Here is a 20,442-nt window from a genome sequence, read left to right on the forward strand (position 1 = left end):
TTTGGGGGGCTTTTCCAATACTTTTAAAGCCAGGAAAAACCTGCACCTGAATTTCACCGTTGTTGTTTTTTGCTCAAACCTAGCACAAACTCACGATACTATTACTACAAATCCAGTCTATCCTTGAGGAGTTCATCCAGTAATACAGATATGTTGCCAGTATGCTTCCAAAGCAAGAGATATCTAAAACTGGGGGTTCTGACAGCAAAACACAAGCGTGAAATTTCATGTGAAAATTTGCATCTGGGGACAACTGTTGTCCCTGCCTCCACTGCACTGGAGTGCCACTGTTGCAGCTGGTTGGAAAAAAGTACTGCAAACTTTACCCCAGCAGCGATCAGCTGACTCTAAAAGGTCATAAGGTAACAGGCTTTAACACAACTGGTTCTTCCGGTTCTTTGTAGCTTGATGCCCAACTTGTTCCCATTGCTCAACTTTCCCGCTTAATTCCTTACTATAAACCCCACATCTCTCTCTGCTGATCTAGAACTAAGGCTTCACGTTACCATATTAAATCCTCAACTTTTTACAGGCTGTGCTTATCAAATCTCATCTGTGAGAGTTAGATAAACATCTTCAAACAGCTGCAGGTGGGAGCCCAGCTCAGGATGTCCTCTAGACAGAAGCTATCCTCAATGCTGCAATTGCATTCTTAAGGGCTAGAACAGGGGTCTGCAACCTGCGGCTCTCCAGATGTTCATGGACTACCAATTGGCCATGCTGGCAGGGCTGATGGGAGACCCCTGGGCTAGAAGCTTACATGTAGAAAACAACGATCCCTCCCCCCACCACATGCTAAATATTATGCCCAATTCCTCTACCCTGTTTCCCGGAATATAAGACATCACCTGAAAATAAGACGTAGTAGAGATTTTGCTGACGTGCGAAATATAAGGCATCCCCCGAAAGTAAGACGTAGCAAAGTTTGTATTTGGAAGCATGCCCGACGAACAGAACACAGAAAAATAAGACATCCCCTGAAAATAAGACATAACGCGTCTTTGGGAGAAAAAATTAATATAAGACACTGTCTTATTTTCGGGGAAACACGGTACTTGTACAGTGTACCTAAAGAATCATAGAACACATGCTTTCAGGGTACCCATACGGCCCAAAGAAGTATGTTCCCACTGGATCAGGGAAAAGAAAATACATATTGGCAGTCCAGGGATTACAGCTCACATTTCCAAGCAAACTTCAGGACAACCGGAGAAACTTGTTACTAGGAGCCATAATTTGGTTCCATGCAGTGGTGTGAATCCGGGGCTCTGATCTATGGTGGCAATCAGACAAGATGTGCCCCCAGTCTTCCAAGAAATAATCCAAGGATGATATTTTCCATGCTGCTCGTCTGCCCCGGATTTGATGCTCTTGGTTTTTTATTTCCCACTTCCCCACAGCATCAGGTCTCCCGCAGTTTTTCTCCAATCCTGCCCAATCCTGTTCAACTGAGAAGTTATGGGAAAGATCTCAGCAAAGCTTGGATGCCACCATGTAAGCAGCTGTGTTCAGATACTTGGTCCCACTCACACAGCACCCATGTTCCCTGCCCCATTTGTACAGCAGCCATTCCTGCCCATCTTTCTTTTTTTTTAAAAAAAAAAAAAGACAATTCAACATTGCTATAACAAACTGCATTAGGATCTCTACATTTCCAGCTCTGATATTTTTAAAAACATACCTCTTGAAGTGTTGTAACTACTTTTCTGATGTGATTGACACAAGTGGCAGACTTTGGTAGCAGACATTTTAAACAGCAGAATGGATTACTGAGCTTCAGGCTGCAGCCTGAATATTTCCCCATTTAAAACTCGCAGCAAGTACAAACAGAAACAGTACCCAGGGAGAAAAGTCCTAGGCTAGCTTTCCCCACATTCTATTGGTTTTCAGGTGCTGTTGCCTGTAAGAAGGGCATCTTCTACTTGCAATCTGAATTGGTCCAGTGCATGCTACCACCTTGGTTTTCAAGTGCTGTTGCCTTTAAGAAGGGCATCCCCTACTTGCAATCTGAATTGGTCCAGTGCATGCTACCACCTTGGTTTTCAGGTGCTGTTGCCTTTAAGAAGGGCATCCCCTACTTGCAATCTGAATTGGTCCAGTGCATGCTACCACCTTGGTTTTCAGGTGCTGTTGCCTGTAAGAAGGGCATCCCCTACTTGCAATCTGAATTCGTCCAGTGCATGCTACCACCTTGGTTTTCAAGTGCTGTTGCCTTTAAGAAGGGCATCCCCTACTTGCAATCTGAATTGGTCCAGTGCATGCTACCACCTTGATTTTCAGGTGCTGTTGCCTTTAAGAAGGGCATCCCCTACTTGCAATCTGAATTGGTCCAGTGCTTTCCACCACCTTGGTTTTCAGTTGCTGTTGCCTTTAAGAAGGACATCTCCTACTTGCAATCTGAATCGGCCCAGTGCATTCTACCACCTTGGTACTTACCTATCTCACTCTGTGGCACAGAGACCAAGCCACCAGCCCTGTCATCTTGAGCTCCTTACCAGGAAAATATGTACCCATTTAGGAGAAGGGATGCAAAAGGACGCACAAGAACAGCAAGACAAAAGATGCAAAGAAAAAGCAAGTGATTCTGTCAACCTACTCGTACACCAGAAGTTCCAGGATATCCAGGGGGTCCTTCTTTTCCTTTTATGCCTTCTTGACCCTTCTCTCCCCTTTCCCCTTCCGGTCCTGGTTCTCCTTGGTCTCCCTGGAAAAGCAAAATGATTGAACTTCATTTTCTATTCTCCTACAAAAGCCATAAAATCGACAGATCGCTTGAAAGAAATATTAATGCTACAGGCACCGAGCAGAACACGGCACTGTCTTGTCCTTTCATTTCAACAGCTTCCTCCTGATAGGACTCCCACCTGGAAGCCTAGAAGATCTCACAGCTCAAGATGACTTAGCAGTAGATCCTGTTTATCTGTTCTCTATCTATGATATTTCAGTTCCCCTCTTCCACTCCATGTCATATAACACTAGTTTTTCTCTTGCCTATATTAAGGTCGATTCTCAAGACTTGAGTTGCTCTAACCTAAGTTCGAAGACTTCAATGTTCGACCTGCAGTGCTCCTCGCGACAACCACTGGGATCGAATGCGTGGTTTTAGAACCATGCTTCTCACTTCGTGTAATGGTCAAATTTCTGACTCCAGTTGGGAACTATTACTTTTTCAGGGAACCACGCTCGAACTCAGTTCGATTCCAGTAAAGTGCGGAATCTCTGGTGCCAGGAGTCCTCCATTCAGCCAATCACAGCTGAGTGTTTCGGGCATGCGTACAGCTGGCCAATCAAAAAACGCCACCTTCGTCCCTCCATTTCTCTGGCAGTTTTTTTATAACGTGTGTGGGGATAGACGGAACATGGACGTAGAACAGGAGCCAATCAGAACGGAGCAGCGAAGAGGCACAGGATGATTCCGCCCTCCGAGCTGGGATCAAGCTGGTTGCAGTGGGGAACAACTATGGCTTCGACCTAGGTCAGTACCCTTCTCAGGGAACTGAGTCGAACCTATTTTACTCATGTGCGGAATCGCCCTAAGAGTGGTTAAGAGAAAGTGAGTGGCTCTAGGTCACACAGCAAGCTTCATGGCAGAGTTAGGAGTTGATCCAGGTTTTCCCACACTAATTTAATTAGTTTAGCCAGGCTGAAAAGTGGGATGGACTGAAGCATTGTTGTGAACAGACTGCAATGAGTGACACCAGAAGATCTAATCTGGTGATGGTTAGGTATCTGGGAAGGGGTCTATGCAGCCTCCTCCAGTCTCTTAAGACACATCTCTACATTAAAGGAGACCCCTACTTATACTGACTCGCTTGAACACATCTTGCTCTCCTGCCCTAGGTATAACAGCTTTAGGCCGAACTTCCTGCCTTAACCTCGGTTGGGTTCTTAGATCTTCCTATCAATGCAAAGGTTATTTTCCCGCTCAGCAATCCCGAGGCTGAAACAACGGAAATGGTAGCCAAATTGTTGCTGCGGGTTTTGAATTAGGTTCCCTTGGCTTTTATCCATACTGCTTTTAATGTTCTCTACTGGATTTACTTTTTTGTGTGTCCCTTTATTGTATATGCTTAATAAAGGTCTCTGAATCTTAAAGGAGACAGCCAGGAGGATCAGGTCCTTCTGGAATGAACAGGTTATTTAATATCACTATAAGAGACTCAGATAAAACGCATTCCATGAAACTACAAAGTGTTAGACAAGCTCCAAAAGATACTCGGATGGCTCAGTTTAAAACGATCCATAAGGAGCACAAAAGCTTTCTTTAAGAAGTGAACATTTTGCTTGCAAAGCAGGAAACAAAAAAAATGGGAGTGCAGTCCAGCAACATAAACATATTCTGGCAACAAGGCAAAACAAAGGAGGAATGGAAAAGCAAATTGCTGAAGATCTAAACAAAACCAAGCCTTATTTAAATGTATCTGAAGGATGAAACCAAGTCAAGGAGGAAGTTGAATCATTAGGTGACAATGGTGCAAAAGGAGCAGAGGTTTATATAACAATGGATGATGTAAAGAAAACACGCAGAGAGGGCTTTTTCCCCCCTTGCACTCGTAACTCTAGGACACCCAACAAAATGAATTGGAAGTAGGGTCAACACTGACAATGCAAATATCTTCTTCAAAGAGGGCATTATTAGGGGCACTCACTACATCTAGGTGTGGTGACGATCACTGGTTTAGATAGGTTTGAACAGTGTCAGGCCCCGGGTCCGAAACTAATAGAAACTGTAGATCTGTTCTAAAAGTCTTTATTTCAAAGCACAAGATAAACATCAGTAAAGACAATTCTGAAGATCCCGCACAAACACTCTGCCTATATCCCCTAAGGCTCCCAGCCCAGTGGTGGGATTCAGCAGGTTCGCACCACTTCGGCAGAACCGGTTGTTAAAATGGTGCTTGTAAACAACCAGTTGTTAAATTATTTGAATCCCACCACCGGAACCGGTTGTTAAATTACTTGCATCCCACCACTGTCCCCGCCCCCTTAGCTAAATTGTTCTACTCTACCCCTAGATCACAGGTGTCAAACTCGCGGCCCTCCAGATGTTATGGCAGGGGATGATGGGAACTGTAGTCCGTAACATCTGGAGGGCTGCGAGTTTGACACCTATGCCCTAGATCAGGGGTAGGGAACCTGCGGCTCTCCAGATGTCCAGGAACTACAATTCCTATCAGCCCCTACCAGCATGGCCAATTGGCCATGCTGACAGAGGCTGATGGGAATTGTAGTTCCTGAACATCTGGAGAGCCGCAGGTTCCCTACCCCTGCCCTAGATCAAAGCACAAGAAAGCTGGGAACAGTGCACACTTGATAAGCGGCTGCTCTTCCTGGCTCCGAGGCCGCAGACAGCAGGAGCACGATAACTGGACACCTGCAGAGAAGAAAGCCTCACAGTTCCCTTGCAAATGGCCGCCACCCCCAACAGCCAGGCACAGGCCTGACAAACAGAGATCTTATGTTAACCTGCAAGGAATCACAGAGAGGGATACAGAGAAGGATCCATGAGTGGGAAATTTTTCTCCCACTGCAAATCTCCTGCTCTAGGATGCTTATAAATGGCATGAAGAAAGAGTTCGATTCCAGAAACTCTACTTGGCTCAAAGTATATTGGCCGTGGCTCAAAGGCTGAACACCTGCAAGCCGGACATCCCAGGGTCACTGAAAGGATCTCAGGTAGCAGGTGCTGGGAAAGACATTTCCCTTTTTGAGAGCCACTGACAGATATAGAAAACAATGCTGTGCTGGAAGGCCAATGGTACAAGGCAACGTCTTCGTCAGAGGTCACTGTACCATTCTAATAAGCCGTAACTCAGCATTAGAGCACCTGTTTTGAGGCAGAAGAGCCCAAACTCAGCCTCTGGGATCTCCAGTTCAAGGGTTTCCCTGGCAGTTCTTAGGAAATAAATCCCCCTGTATGAAAACCGAGAACTGCTGCCAGAGAAGACCATATTAAACGAGATGGATTAAATGTCTGATCTGGGACAGCACTTCCATATCACAGTACATCCAGAGGTGGGATCCAGCAGGTTCTCACAGGTTCCCGAGAGTAGGTTACTAATTATTTGTGTGTGCCGAGAGGGGGTTACTAATTGGTGATTTTGCCACGTGATTTTTGCCTTAGTTACGCCCCTCCTCTCAACAGTAGCGTGCAGAGCTTGAAGCAGTCTAGCAGGAGGTGCACCGGCATGCGTGGCAGCCTGCGCCTGTGTGCATTTGTTTCCTGCCCAAGGAACGGTGCAGCGGCTGTGTCCTTGCCACAGCCCCACCCAGGAATGCCCCGCCCCCAGAATGCCAGGCCATGCCCCCGTCATGCCCCGCCCAGCCCCATTGGCGCTACACCACAGTTTGAATCCCACCACTATGGGAACCTGTTACTAAAATTTTTGGATCCCACCACTGAGTACATCCATAGCTTGGGGCTGAGCACATGATTTGCATGCAGAAGGTGACAGCAAGTGTTGAGAAGCTTTATGTGAATTTCCAGAGAGCTGCCAGAAAGCGATGGACAGTTTCTGAGTTAGACGGACCCCAGGTTTAACTCAGTATAAGATTCCTATGTGAAGTTCTTCCCAGAGAATGAAGCTCTAGTTCAGGGGTAGGGAACCTGCGGCTCTCCAGATGTTCAGGAACTACAATTCCCATCAGCCCCTACCAGCATGGCCAATTGGCCATGCTGACAGAGCCTGATGGGAATTGTAGTTCCTGAACATCTGGAGAGCCGCAGGTTCCCTACCCCTGCTCTAGTTGATATGAGATGCAGCTCGTTCCTGTACAATTATGACAAACTGCTGTAGTTTACCTTAAGTCCATCTGGTCCAAGTGGGCCGCTGTCACCTTCTAAGCCTGGCTCCCCCTACAAAAAAACACACACATAAGTGGATTGTTAAAACCTCTATTACCTCTGGCAGGACTTGAACGGGAATCCCAGGTCTCCCTAGGCTGGCCCTCAGACACACCAGATACGTAGCAAGAGAAGGAACAGAAGTTGTCAATGTGACCAGTTGAAATGAAATTATATTTTCAGTATTTGGCTCATAGCGTTTTTCAAGAAGTTGACAGTTGCAGCCAATCATCTGAAGAATGAGTCGGACCAACCAAGATGGCAAAAGGTAAGAGTGTGCTTTCTCTTAATGTGTGCATACATTTTCAGTGGCGTAGTGGTTAAGAGCAGCAGTGGCGTAGTGGTTAAGAGCAGGTCTAATCTGGAGGAACCGGGTTTGATTCCCCGCTCTGCCGCTTGAGCTGTGGAGGCTTATCTGGGGAATTCAGATTAGCCTGTGCACTCTTACACATGCCAGCTGGGTGACCTTGGGCTAGTCATAGTTCTTCTCAGCTCTCTCAGCCCCACCTAGCTCACAGGGTGTTTGTTGTGAGGGGGGAAGGGCAAGGAGTTTGTCAGCCCCTTTGAGTCTCCTTACAGGAGAGAAAAGGGGGATATAAATCCAACTCTTCTTATTCTTCCCCTGGATCACAGAGAATCAGTTTGTAAGTAGTTCACTGTAGTGCACAACAATGTCTGTTGTGCTTTTGCCAAAACACAGTATTCTGGTCAGGCACAAAAGCCATAGGAATTTCAAGGGATGTTAAAAGAATTACAGTACAATTAGTAAAATTCTGTGGGGAAGGGTGAAACTACCAAATGGATCAGCTAGAACCTCCTGCCCTATAGCTGACTGAATGTAATGCTATGATGTACAAGTAGACTGAATATACGAGTAGACTGAATCCAACTATATCCCTTCAGATTAGCTAGACCCGATCAACTATTTTTCGGCAATTTTCAGGTTCGGCTTTAAAAGACCTGAAAATGTTCGGATTTTTTAAAGCTGAACTTGAAAAATACAAGCCCCGCCCAGCGGAATACTCACAATACTAGAACCAGGGGGCATCCATTGAAAATGCTGGGGGGAAGAATTAGGACTAATAAAAGGAAACACTTCTTCACGCAACGTGTGATTGGTGTTTGGAATATGCTGCCCCAGGAGGTGGTGATGGCCACTAACCTGGATAGCTTGAAAAGGGGCTTGGACAGATTTATGGAGGAGAAGTCAATTCATGGCTACCAATCTTGATCCTCTTTGATCTGAGATTGCAAATGCCTTAGCAGACCAGGTGCTCAGGAGCAGCAGCAGCAGAAGGCCATTGCTTTCACATCCTACATGCGAGCTCCCAAAGGCACCTGGTGGGCCACTGCGAGTAGCAGAGAGCTGGACTAGATGCACTCTGGTCTGATCCAGCTGGCTTGTTCTTATGTTCTTATAGGTTACAGCTGTTCCTGCTTCCTGTCCCCCTGATAAACCAATTTTTCCAGGCAGGGAGTTTCTCACTTGAATGAGCTGAGGGGAGAATATTAAACACCTGTGGCCTGAAGTGCTACAGTCCTCTGTAGCGACACAGTCCTCCCTGTAATTCAAGATACTGCGACCTCATTCTACTGCAATTGACCATGAGGCTGGGAGCATTAGGATACATTCTGGTTGAGACAGACCTTAGCTGTTAACTACCTAAGTATCTAAGAATGCCATAGTTCACTTTCAGTCATACAAGCTCATAAAAGTTACACAAAATGAAAAAGTGGCTGTTTCAATCATAGATTCCACTTCATTAACTCAACGCCTCTTTGGAAACTCCACCTGGACCAGCGGTTCTCAACCTGTGGGTCGCGACCCCTTTGGGGGTCGAATTACCCTTTCACGGGGTCACTTAAGACCATCGGAAAACACATATTTCCAATGATCTTAGGAACCGAGACACCGCTCCTCTATTTGTTGGGGGTCACTACAACATGAGGAACTGTATTAAAGGGTCGCGGCATTAGGAAGGTTGAGAACCACTGACCTGGACTATAAATGGCATCTTGAAATTTATGCAATTGAGGAAATGGTATTTTTGCTTACCCTTTGACCAATGAGGCCTTGTTCTCCAGGAACCCCAAGCGGTCCAATATCACCCTACAAAACGCAAAAAAGATATGAGACATTTTAGGGCAGCTTTTGAACAGAGGAGTATATTAAGAGGTCAAAGAAATTATCAACAGTACAAAATAGGGCTGTCTGATCTATCAAGGCTGACACTTTATGACTCAGTGAGAGAAGCTGTATAGCAGGGGTGCCCAATTCTGACTCTCCAGATGTTCATGAACCACAATTCCCATCACCCCTGCCAGTATACTAGCAGGGGCTGATTGGAATTGTAGTCCATGAACTCTGGAGGACCAGAGTTGGACACCCCTCCTTTAGAGATAACATACCGGGGCAGAGCTTAATGGATCTCATTCATTCTAATCCAGAATCTCCAAAGCATAATATTTTCTCCACACTGGAATGCACATAAGCAATCTAGAAAGGAGATTCCCTTTGAAAATAAGTTGCCTGGACTAGTGCTGAAGATCCTAGAGTCTTATTGCAGGCAGCAACATGGGGGTTAGTTCTTTAGGATTTCCTAATCCCCAGCACCATTAAACTTCATGGTTTTTTACTTACTACATTTTCCTCCTTCAATCAGTGTTAAAGGAAATCCATGCTTGACCTCGGGAATAAAGATATCCAACTATGATACCTTTCCCTTTCCTTTTTGTGTGCTGGGTGGCTATTCAATCTGGCTTGGGTGTCTGTAATAGACTCCCACAATGAGATCACTGTTGTTTCTCTCCTGCTTAACTTTAACCAGATATTCTCAACCTAGCTTCCAGGATTTAAGTCATGGACCTGCTCACAGGTATAATTATCCCTGATATATAATGCCACTCAAAGTCCCTAGGGGAGATACACCATGTTCTTCCACCCACAATGAGACTTCTGGCTTTCAAAATGATGACGCCCAAAGTTCCCACCTGCTTTCAGGTCTGAGCATATGAAAAAGTGTTACAAATACATATAATTTCTTAGACAGCATAGAGCAGGGGTCTGCAACCTGTGGCTTTCCAGATGTCCATGGACTACAATTCCCATCAGCCTCTGCCAGCATGGCCAATTGGCCATGCTGGCAGGGGCTGAGGGGATTTGTAGTCCATGAACATCTGGAGAGCCGCAGGTTGCAGACCCCTGGCATACAGCAACGACTTCATTGCTGACCCATGTAAAAAGTGCACTATTCCCCTATGGTTGACACATGTGGACCTGCATCCAGAATCATCCAACTCTGGAAATCTAACCAAAGTGCCTCCAAATGCTCCACCCATGCCTCAGTCCAAATGGGGCCAAGTCTGCCCAGAGGCTTGAAGCATTCTCTCCCTGATCTGACGTAGGAATGGTGGAGGGAGGAGGGGGGTTGTTTACATCTTTTACCTTCATGCCAGGTTCACCTGGAAGGCCACGTTGCCCTGCAGAACCAGGGGGTCCCTGGAGAGGGGGGAAAAAAGTTAAGAGCCATTGTTAGCTAAATAGAGACCAAGAGCAAAGCTGGCATTTGTATAGCAAAGCAGTTAGAGGAGAAGGGAATGATGGTATAATTGCTTCCCTAACTAGGTTTTATGATAAGCAGAGTAAAAAGTCCATCTCTCTTCACTATTACACACCTTCCCATTGTCTCTCCTGTGCACACAAGTACCTGCTATCCCATTCAACTTCTCCTTACTCCATTTTTACATGTTTTTCCCCAATGCTGCCACAGCCTCTCCCCATTTGCCATCATCCTGCCTCTTATAACTCCTTTATCTGATTGCTTCCACATACCTTTTCCTGAACCACTTTAACCTTGCTTTATCTGCATTTCCATTATCACCCATCTCTTATCTAATTAGCCACGTTTGTCAGTAACATTAACTCCTGGCATTTATCAGGAGATGAACGTTTGGCTAGGAACAAATCTTGGTCGTATATTGTTTGATTCATGGGCCCAAACAGAATTCACCTGCTTGAAGCTAATCAGAACCCAGACTGATGCTGACTTGTGGGGCGAATACCTCTCTCTCAACCCAACTAGGTGTAGGATGCAAACAAAGCACTATCTTTTCCAGTGATTAAACAGGGTTCAAGCAAAGGCCCCTAATAGACCTAAGCAAAACCACACAAAAATAAAGAATCAGTGAAACAAACACACGACTGCAAAGAATGAAAGGGTAATAGCAGAGGTGTAGCTCCAAGGGGACAGGGGGTGCAACGCACCGGGGGCGCGCCCCTGTGGGGGTGTGGCGAGGGCATTCTGGGGATGTGGGGGGACATTCTGGGATGGGATGGGGGCATTCCAGGGCGGAGGACGCACCAGTGCACCAGGTGCTTTCCCCTCTTGCTACGCCTCTGGGTAATAGTGAAATTAATGTGAGTCCTCTCAAGCTCAGCCCTCTCCACAATCAATATTACTTAATATCAGCTGCATCTTGATAGTCATGCTGAAAATAGCCAGAGCCTTTTCAGATGACTGATTTTTTTGAACACAGAGTTTGGGGGAGAAGGTGATCCAAATTTTCCAGGGACTTAGTGGCTCTTTTGCAAGGAAGCTACATTGTTCCGATTGTTCCGACCACCAGCATGTTCTTGCATTTCTCCTTCCCCTGTAGCACTAAATAATCCTGTCTCCACAGATCATTTTGCAAGCTCCCTCAACCTTCCAAATGCTTTTCTAACCTTTCACAAGCACTGTAGAACATTTGGTCATTGTGATATATATTTTAAATACATCTATAACGTTATATATATATCGATATATAGAAACACGTATCTATATCGCTGATAGCAATGTATGGCCCCCATGGATATCTAAATCCACGGATCAGGGCCACACCTATGCTAAACAGATTTTCCTGCAAGGTTGGGAGACCCTCTTGGGGTTGCAGAAAAATCAGCAATCACAAACAAAATACATAAATAAAACTATAAAATGAAATAAATAAAAAATAAAATAAAACATCATCCTCTGTACATGCACAGACAACAGGTATGTGTAGAGCTGGTGACGGCCACTATTCAGAGCTGCTCTGGGCCTGGCTGCGGCAATGGATCTGGGACCTTTCCAGGCTCAGCTGCAGTGGAGAACACCGGGAGCCTCCCCAGGTGGAGCTGCAGCAGTGGAGGATGCTGGGAGATTCTCCAGTCTGGAGCCACTCTCAGGCTCCACTGCCACAAGGCCCAGGACCTTTGAGATGCACCTGGCTTAGCGATAGGAAAGTCACACCAGGCCCGGAGCAGTTTCCTAACACTACAACGGCCAAAGCCAGTAAGGTGAGGAGGTGGAAGAGAGATAGAGGGGATATTGACAAGAAGGGAGGAGGAGTAGAAAGAGGGCAAATTGTCAGAGCATTAAAAGAGGAGGAACTAGAGAGGGCTGGGACACATTGACAGTGAAGGGGAAGGGGAGATTGACGGAGATGGTGTGGGAGACCAAAGAGAGGAAGGTAGGTGGACAGGTATGAAGAGAGGCAAAAGGGGGCAGAGTAGATAGTTGCGTAAGTTAACAGAAGAAAAGGAAAAGGAAGAAGAAGAAGAAGCAGAAGCAGAAGAGGAGTTTGGATTTATACCCCATCTTTCTCTCCTGTAAGGAGACTCAAGGTGGCTTACAAGCACCTTTCCCCTTCCTCTCCCCATAACAGACTATGGGTCTGAGAGAATTCCAAAGACCTGTGACTAGCCCAAGGTCACCCAGCAGGCATGTAGGAGTGCGAAAACACATCTGGTTCACCAAATAAGCCTCTGCCACTCAGGTGGAGGAGTGGGGAATCAAATCCGGTCCTCCAGACTAGAATCCACCTTCTCTTAACCACTATACCACGCTGGCTCAGAAGGGGAGGAGTAGACTGTCAAGAGATTCTGGGATGGAGCAAAAAAGAGGGGGGACAGGTTGTCATATAAGGGGAGGGGAGTAGGTTGACAGAATAGAAGAAGATGGATGAAAAAGAAGGAAGTTTGTTAGAGAAGGAGGGACGGGGAAGGAAGTAAGGGGAGGTAGGGGGGTGATGCCTTCTTTCCCCAAATTTCTTGTGGGCCCACACTTGCAAATATATATTTAGCTTTTCAGCAGCCCTCTCAAAGAGGCTTCTGGCAAAAAATGAAGATGTAACATACCATAAGATACAGAATAAAACCTTCGAAGCAATCCACAGATAAAAATCAAGAAAACCACAGGTAGGGATAGAGTTTGCTAAATCCAAGATCAAGCATTAATAGAGTATCCTGCCATCACATCACAACCTCAATGAAAAAGCATACTAAAAAGAATGACCATTCGTTGCCCACCCCCACCACCAACTTAGACGGGATGGGCCTAATGTACATTCCTGGGGGTAAATTTTCTGTGCTACTACCAAGACAGTCCAGTTTTGTTAACTGGCTCCCCGAAAAATGTTAAGAACATAAGAACATAAGAACTAGCCTGCTGGATCAGACCAGAGTCCATCTAGTCCAGCACTCTGCTACTCGCAGTGGCCCACCAGGTGCCTTTGGGAGCTCACGTGCAGGATGGGAAAGCAAGGGCCTTAAGAACATTAAGAAAGAGCCTGCTGGATCAGACCAGAGTCCATCTAGTCCAGCACTCTGCTACTCGCAGTGGCCCACCAGGTGCCTTGGGGAGCTCACGTGCAGGATGGGAAAGCAATGGCCTTCTGCTGCTGCTGCTGCTGCTCCTGAGCACCTGGTCTGCTAAGGCATTGCAATCTGAGATCAAGGAGGATCAGGATTGGTCGCCATAGATCGACTTCTCCTCCATAAATCTGTCCAAGCCCTTTTTAAAGCTATCCAGGTTAGTGGCCATTGTTCTTAGTGCCCATTAGTTCTTAGGACTGCAGCCATAGTCCACTCCAAAAATGCCATCACACACGAAGGGAAACTCAACTTCTCTCCAAGCCTGGCCAACCTTACCAGCAGCATCCCTCCCAATGGACTTCCCTGACAATTGCTACTGGCGCTGCAGAGGAGCAAAAGTCTAGGACCCAGGAGTGAACAGTTCCAGACATGTCAATCCACCACACACAAGCTCTTTGTGGACAGAAATAAATTTGGAAAACCTCTGATAAGCCGCTCTGGGTTTATGGGCGGAGTGAGAAATAAACGAAAAGAGCAAATAAATGCTTGAGTGTGGTTCTCTTCCCAGCTCTCTCAGATCCCTTCTGAACACAGAAACCAGGGATTAGCGGTAGAACCCGCTGCACACAATACCCAATTGTGGTCTGTTTTGCCCACCCAATTGACAGGAAGTAGTACTTCCTCAGGGACGGTCGTCTACAGCCTGCACTTGGGTTCTTCCACATGCAAAGCACGAATTCTACCACTGGACTGTGGGCCTTCCCCACAATCTTTTTACTTTCCCAAAATAGGCGAGCACTTAACCTTAAAGCCCTTCGGGGATGAGGCGGTCTATGACATCTAAAGTAATAAATAAAATAAATAAATTCCCTAACAGGTCTTACTTTAGGCCAGGAGAGGCTACTACATCCTGTCAGACCCCAGGTCCGAAAATAATAGTCTGTAGTCTTTATTTGGCACCTGAAGGTAAGCAGCGGCAAAAACGTTTCTGAGATGCCCACACAAACACTCTGCCTATATCCCCTAAAGCTCCCTGCCCCCCCTTAGCAGGCCTGACACATCCCTGGGGAGAAAAGATGTATTACAGGTACCACATTGTTGTTATTATTGGGGTGGGAGCTGGGGGGAACCTGCTTTTTTTATGATGTCCAACAGCTGACTAAGGTGTTTCTCTTCACCTGTGCCAAAAGTCCTTCCTCGGGCAGAGATCAGCCATGAGGCAGGGAGGAACATTTCAAAAGTCTCATTTGTATGAAACACCCTAAACGGGAAGAACAGCTAAATGGGAACAACAGCTAGTTGCAGTTGTTATAAAGGAACCAATTTTCCCATTCACATGCAGGCAGCAGTTGGAGCTACGGAAACAATCCGGGTTGCTTTGGGCCCTTTGCATGGAGACACTTCCCTTTAAAAAAATTATTTCTGGCAACACACGCACAGCTACGCAGGCATGCAGAAATGAACCCCTACAGCCATACTGATCATCCCATGATACAATTGGCTACATTTGCGTAGCTACTCAGACGCAAGCCATGAAATTAAAAAGAAAAAAGAAAACGAGGCCTCCTTGCAGCGGCAGGTGGATTCTCCCTGACCACGGACAGCATGGTGAAAGAGAGGGAAATAAAGCACCTCCTGTCTAGCCGTTCACATGGGATTTTTCAAAAGGATCGCTGGTTTAGCAAATTTGGAAAATCCCAGGTTGCGGGAAATAAAACTGGGCAGGCTCGATTTGGGGGTGGGACCTGTGTGAAGTCCCTCCCCCCAAAACAGGTTACAAAACAGGTTACATGGACCCAGCATGGTGTAGTAGTTTAGAACAGGTACACTCTAATCTGGAGAACTGGGTTTGATTCTCCACTCTGCCACTTGAGCTGTGGAGACTTATCTGGTGAACCAGATTAGCTTGTGTACTCCAACACATGCCAGCTGAGTGACCTTGGGCTAATCACAGTTCTTTGGAGCTCTCTCACCCCCACCTACCTCACAGAGTGTTTGTTGTGAGACGGGAAGGGAAAGGAGATTGTAAGCCCCTTTGAGTCTCCTTACAGGAGAGAAAGGGGTGGGGGGATATAAATCCAAACTACTACTTTTCCTTCTTCTACATAGTGATCTACACTTGTGACTTTTGGCCTGTGTGGAATTAACCAATACTGACCTCAACAATCCAATTGTTTGACTTGGAAGAAGGAGCTTTGCACGATCCTGTACATTCACCCTAATTCTCTTAGCAAAGATCACTGATCAAGAATGCCCCTCCACAATCACACGGTTGAAGGCACTGCTCTGTTGTATGTTTATCCCTCAACTCTACTTTAGCTCGTCCTGCGGAGCGTTAAAAGTAGGCTTGGAGATTTGGGTGGAGCAAATACTGGATTTGGCCTGAATCTGGTTGAATTCAGGCATATTCGGGCAAAAATTGGCCAAACATGTCTTGCCCGAATATGAACGAATCCAAATGCAAGGTATTCAGGCTTTGGGGGTGTTTTTTCACATTTTGGCCTGAAAAGGGTGCATTTTTTAAAGCTAGCGGCACCACAATTTCAGAATATCATTCAGAGATGCTCTTGATGATACCAGCCACGTTTGGTGAGGTTTGGTTCAGGGGAGCCAAAGTTATGGACCCTCAAAGGGGTAGCCCCCATCTCCTGTTAGCTCCCATTGGAAACAATGGGGGTTGGGAGCACCTCCTTTGGGGGTTCATAACTTTGGCCCCCCTGAACCAAACTTCACCAAATCTGGGTAGTATCATCAGAAGAGTCTCTGGATGATACCCTGAAATATTGGAGCTGCTAGCTTTCAACAAGTGCTCCCTGCAGGCCAAAACGCAAAAAATCCAAAAAAATTAAAAAATCAGACGGATCTGAATTTTTCAGGTATACTCAAATATTCGGGTATATCCGAATACGTTATTTGTCTTATTTGGGAATACAGATAATTTTATGCCCGAATAAATATGAATCCAAATTTTACAGAATTTCTAGGGTACTGACCAAGCCTAGTTAAAAGCCAAGAATGTGACTAGTTTTTAAGTTCAAGCTCTCAATTTTCTTCACATAGCAAGATGGAGTATAAAGCTCTCTAAATAAACTAACAACAAAAAGGACCCTATGATTTAAAAAAATAAATAAATGATGGAACTTCTGAATACTAAATCTTATCGTCCTCTGTCTTCATAGCTGAGAACCCAGCAAGCATTCCTGCTAGACTGCTGTGGCCTGCTGTTTTTGCATTATAATCATGGGGAATATGGAAGGAAATGCATTCCTCAGTAAAGGTATTTCCTGTGAGGGTTTTTTTTTACTTGTGCAGCAAAATTTGGGTAGAGAGCAGAAAGCGTCACTATCTAGACAGAGCTGTGTGAAGACAGAAGCAGCAAATTAGCCGCAGTCACTGTGGCCGTTTCCGCACGGCGGCGGAAACGGCTGGGTCGGCGCATTTCGCGCCGACCTGAAGACACTGGGACCGTTCGCACGGACGGTCCTGGGAAGAGGCGGGACGCCGGCGCCGCGGAGCGCTGGCGCCCGGCCAACCCGGCGTGTCCCTGGGCCTCCGGCACGTCGCCGAGGCCTGGGGACACGCCCCCTGGCCCTGCGCGCCTGCTCGAGCGGCGCAGGCCAGGGGGCGTGTCCCCAGGCCTCGGCGATGCGCCGGAGGCCCAGGGACAAGGTAAGTGCCGGGTGCGGGAGGCGGCGTGAAGCCGCTGCCGTTCGCTCGGCAGCGGCTTCACGGCGGCGTATTCCCAAAAAGAACGCTTCCCAGCGTTCTGGGAATACGCTGGCTGCGGGCCAGCCGGGCGGAGCGAGGGCGGCGCGGCTGCGCTGCAGCTGCGCCCCCCGTGCGAATGGCGGCCTGGAGACGGCGTTTTTACCGTCTCCAGGCCGTCATTTTCTGCCCGTGTGGAAACGGCCTGTGCTACAAAATTAGGTGAGTAATGTATCTGCACAATGCACCAGTGAGTCCCACACAAAGAGGGTAGCTGCCTACATTTCCCAGAATTCCTGGGTACGAAAGAGGGAACAGGTAGCTACGTTGCCAAATTCTGCTGGGGTTCCATTCAAGGGAATTTCTATCTCGGCCTCTCCTTCCCACATGCTGTTATTGCCAATATGGCATCGTGGTTGGTCCAGTATTGGGGAGACCTAAATCGAATCCGCATTCTCCATGAAGCATGTTGGGTGACCTTGGCCAATGACACCCTCTCTCTCAGGAGAAGGTCAAAGTCCCTGCTGTACACGTCCCATAGTTGCAATGGGAAAATTGGCCGCGTGTTCCTAGGACCGTGATGGGAATTGTAGTCCATAACATCTGGAGTGCCAAAGGTTCGCCACCACGGTCCTAGGAAGTATAAACTCCCAGTGAACATGTGATTCAAAGTCCTTGTGGTGGCCACATGTGGATCAACCCTGAAGCTGTGGGGAACTGCTGCCAGTCTGAGTAGGCAATACTGGGAACAGCTGGTCCAACAGTATGACTCAGCATAAGGCAGCATAAGACAACTGGCACTATAGGGCTGGCCTGGTAAACATTAATTCATTTCTCCATTTCCCCAGTAAAAATAATCCTAAACTGCTATTAACCCCAGAAGAAGGGCTTGCGCAAGGGGTCTCACCAGAAACAATTCCTACTTAAGCTGTTTTTACGGGAGAAACAGCACAGAGGAAAACAGTAACCCATCTGGTCCTCAGTGGCATCATTCTGTAGCATTACTTACACACACACATGGTGGTAGCCTTTGAATGCTGAAAGATGTGTCAGGGGAATCTCATCACACATCTTTGATGTAGAAAGTGCTGTGACCTTCAGCAAGATATAACCAAAAATTTCCTCCACACAGAAAACTGGCATTTAAGGCACACTTAGTTTACAGCTGCCTTCCTGTGTGTAGGGATGGGAGAGGGGCAAAGGGAGGACATATGTGAGTATCCTCCCAGAAACGGCACAGTCCAAACACAGGTCGAGAACTTGGACCTCACTTTAAAGTAATTACTGTACTAAGTCAACTTTGGGTTACAGGGACAATTTCTGACATATTGTTACCACCCCAAAGCCAAGTGGGCTTCAAAGGAACAGGCAAGGTATTTTTCACATTCATATTTCTCGGGTATTAACCATTTTGATTTGTCTGTTTTGATTGAAAAAGTAGAAATGCACAAATTATGTAAGAAATGCCTCAGTACAAAGACATCAGAGCCATTTTGAGCAGCAGTTTTCCACACATGCAAGGAATTCTGGAAGTTATATTTGAAGCAAGTGCATGCATCAATGTTGTGTCAGGAGGGATTATCCATCCCAAAGTAGCCTGCTCCTTGGATTGCTGGTGGACAATCCATTCCAGTACACAAGGTGATCTTTGGTTGGTGAGATGGGACACACACACCCCCATCCCCGAAGATTATGGCAACACTGCACAAGGCTTGCCAAAAGCCACCCAGGGAAACTTATAGCCAAGCTGAGATTTCAGGCTGGGTATTTCCTGGCTCATGATTCACCTTCTTCAATTGACTCTCTAAAAATGTAATGTTGAAAATTGCCCAAGTTAGGAGAACTGCCTTGTTGGTTCCACCACGCCACATTTAAATAATTTCAAAGCCATTAGCCAGAACATCTAAGCTTAAGGAACTGTACAAACTGTGAAACATCTAAGAAACTGAATAACATCTAAGCTGAACTGTAATTGAGGACTGAAACTGAACAAGTATTATTAAGTCTGTGCTGTGCCAACAACCATATATGGATTCTCCGCCAAACTCTTTTGTAAATATGTATTTCTCCTTTTTTATTCATTCCTTTCTCCAAGTTATTCATCTTCCATTCCCATCTCTACTCTTGTTAAATAAAAAAGTTTTATATCTCAGCCTTAGTATTATTATTTTGGTATGCCTTATAAAAGGGATTTGCCAAGGAAGTTTTAAAAACAACAGGCTTTCTTCACCTTCTGGGAGTTAAGAGGGCTGGGGGAAAGTGCCTCTTGTCACCAAATGCTACCATTCATGATGCACCTCCATCCCTGACAGGAAATAAGTGGGGAAAGTCAGAAAAACCTCATCAGTGAGTGGTTTCCTTGCCTTGGGGATATTAAAAGGTGTGGGGAATTCATCTCTGCTGCACCTTCCCTACTTTTTGTACTGGGAAGGGTTTGCATGTTGCCAGCTTTGCCGCATCTGTATTCACTGTGTTGACTCATGTGATTTAAATACATATTTTTACTTGTTAATAGTTTGTTATCACTATACAGCCAGGATGTTGTGCTCTGTATTTAGTTGGCTGCCTTTGTTTTTGCACTTTTACTTTTTACTGCCTTTTAGTTTTTGCACTATCTGGATTGTTTGTTTTGAGTGAAACGGTTGCAGCAACAGATAAACCTGTATCATTGCAAAAATGAAACTCAGAGGAACAAAGTCATACTCCACCTTATGTCCAATTTCTCCCAGAGGACCAGCTTGACCTCGAGCTCCCTGAGGCCCCTGAAAGACAGACACACAAAGTACAGAACATGAGAAGGGTCTTACTGGATAAGACCAAAGGTCCATCTAAGTAGTCGCTCTTCTCCTTAAACTAGCCAGTAGCTACTTCCAAGAAAATCCTCAACAAGGCCACGAAAGCCAGAGGTACATTCAGAGGTACACTGCCCCTAACTGTAGGGGCTCCACTATTGTAATCAGCACATCCTCTGACTACAAATGTTGTGACTTAATTCTCTGTTTTGTGGTTTCTTTCTACAGGACTTCTGCAGACACAGGTGACAATAGGGTTAACCACTCTGTCCCTCCACTGGTTATTTATTCCAAGTATCAACTTTTCCAAGCTTCTTTTTCTTTTGGTTCTGGTGGGTTTTCCAGGCTGTGTGGCCGTGGTCTGGTGGATCTTGTTCCCAACTTTTTGCCTGCATCTGTGGGTGGGCTCTTCAGAGGTGTATCACAGAGGGAAGTCTGTAGTGTATAACAGACTTCCCTCCGTGATACACCTCTGAAGATGCCAGCCA

At 46.2% G+C, this 20,442-nt stretch overlaps 1 protein-coding gene across 1 annotated transcript in view; it reads right to left on the bottom strand.

Moving 5' to 3' along the window:
• Nucleotides 1–20,442, bottom strand: part of LOC125441541 (collagen alpha-1(XXVII) chain-like) — a 101,427-nt gene that overhangs the window by 62,475 nt on the left and 18,510 nt on the right. Inside the window, exons 7-11 of the mRNA XM_048512149.1 lie at nt 19,871–19,924; nt 10,290–10,343; nt 8,901–8,954; nt 6,803–6,856; nt 2,597–2,704 (exon numbers count right to left, since the gene is read on the bottom strand). Coding sequence (XP_048368106.1) covers nt 2,597–2,704; nt 6,803–6,856; nt 8,901–8,954; nt 10,290–10,343; nt 19,871–19,924 — 324 coding nt within the window. The remainder of the gene's footprint in view (nt 1–2,596; nt 2,705–6,802; nt 6,857–8,900; nt 8,955–10,289; nt 10,344–19,870; nt 19,925–20,442) is intronic.

This window comes from Sphaerodactylus townsendi, linkage group LG12, assembly GCF_021028975.2.
Source record: "Sphaerodactylus townsendi isolate TG3544 linkage group LG12, MPM_Stown_v2.3, whole genome shotgun sequence".
NCBI classification, from domain to species: Eukaryota; Metazoa; Chordata; class Lepidosauria; order Squamata; family Sphaerodactylidae; genus Sphaerodactylus; species Sphaerodactylus townsendi.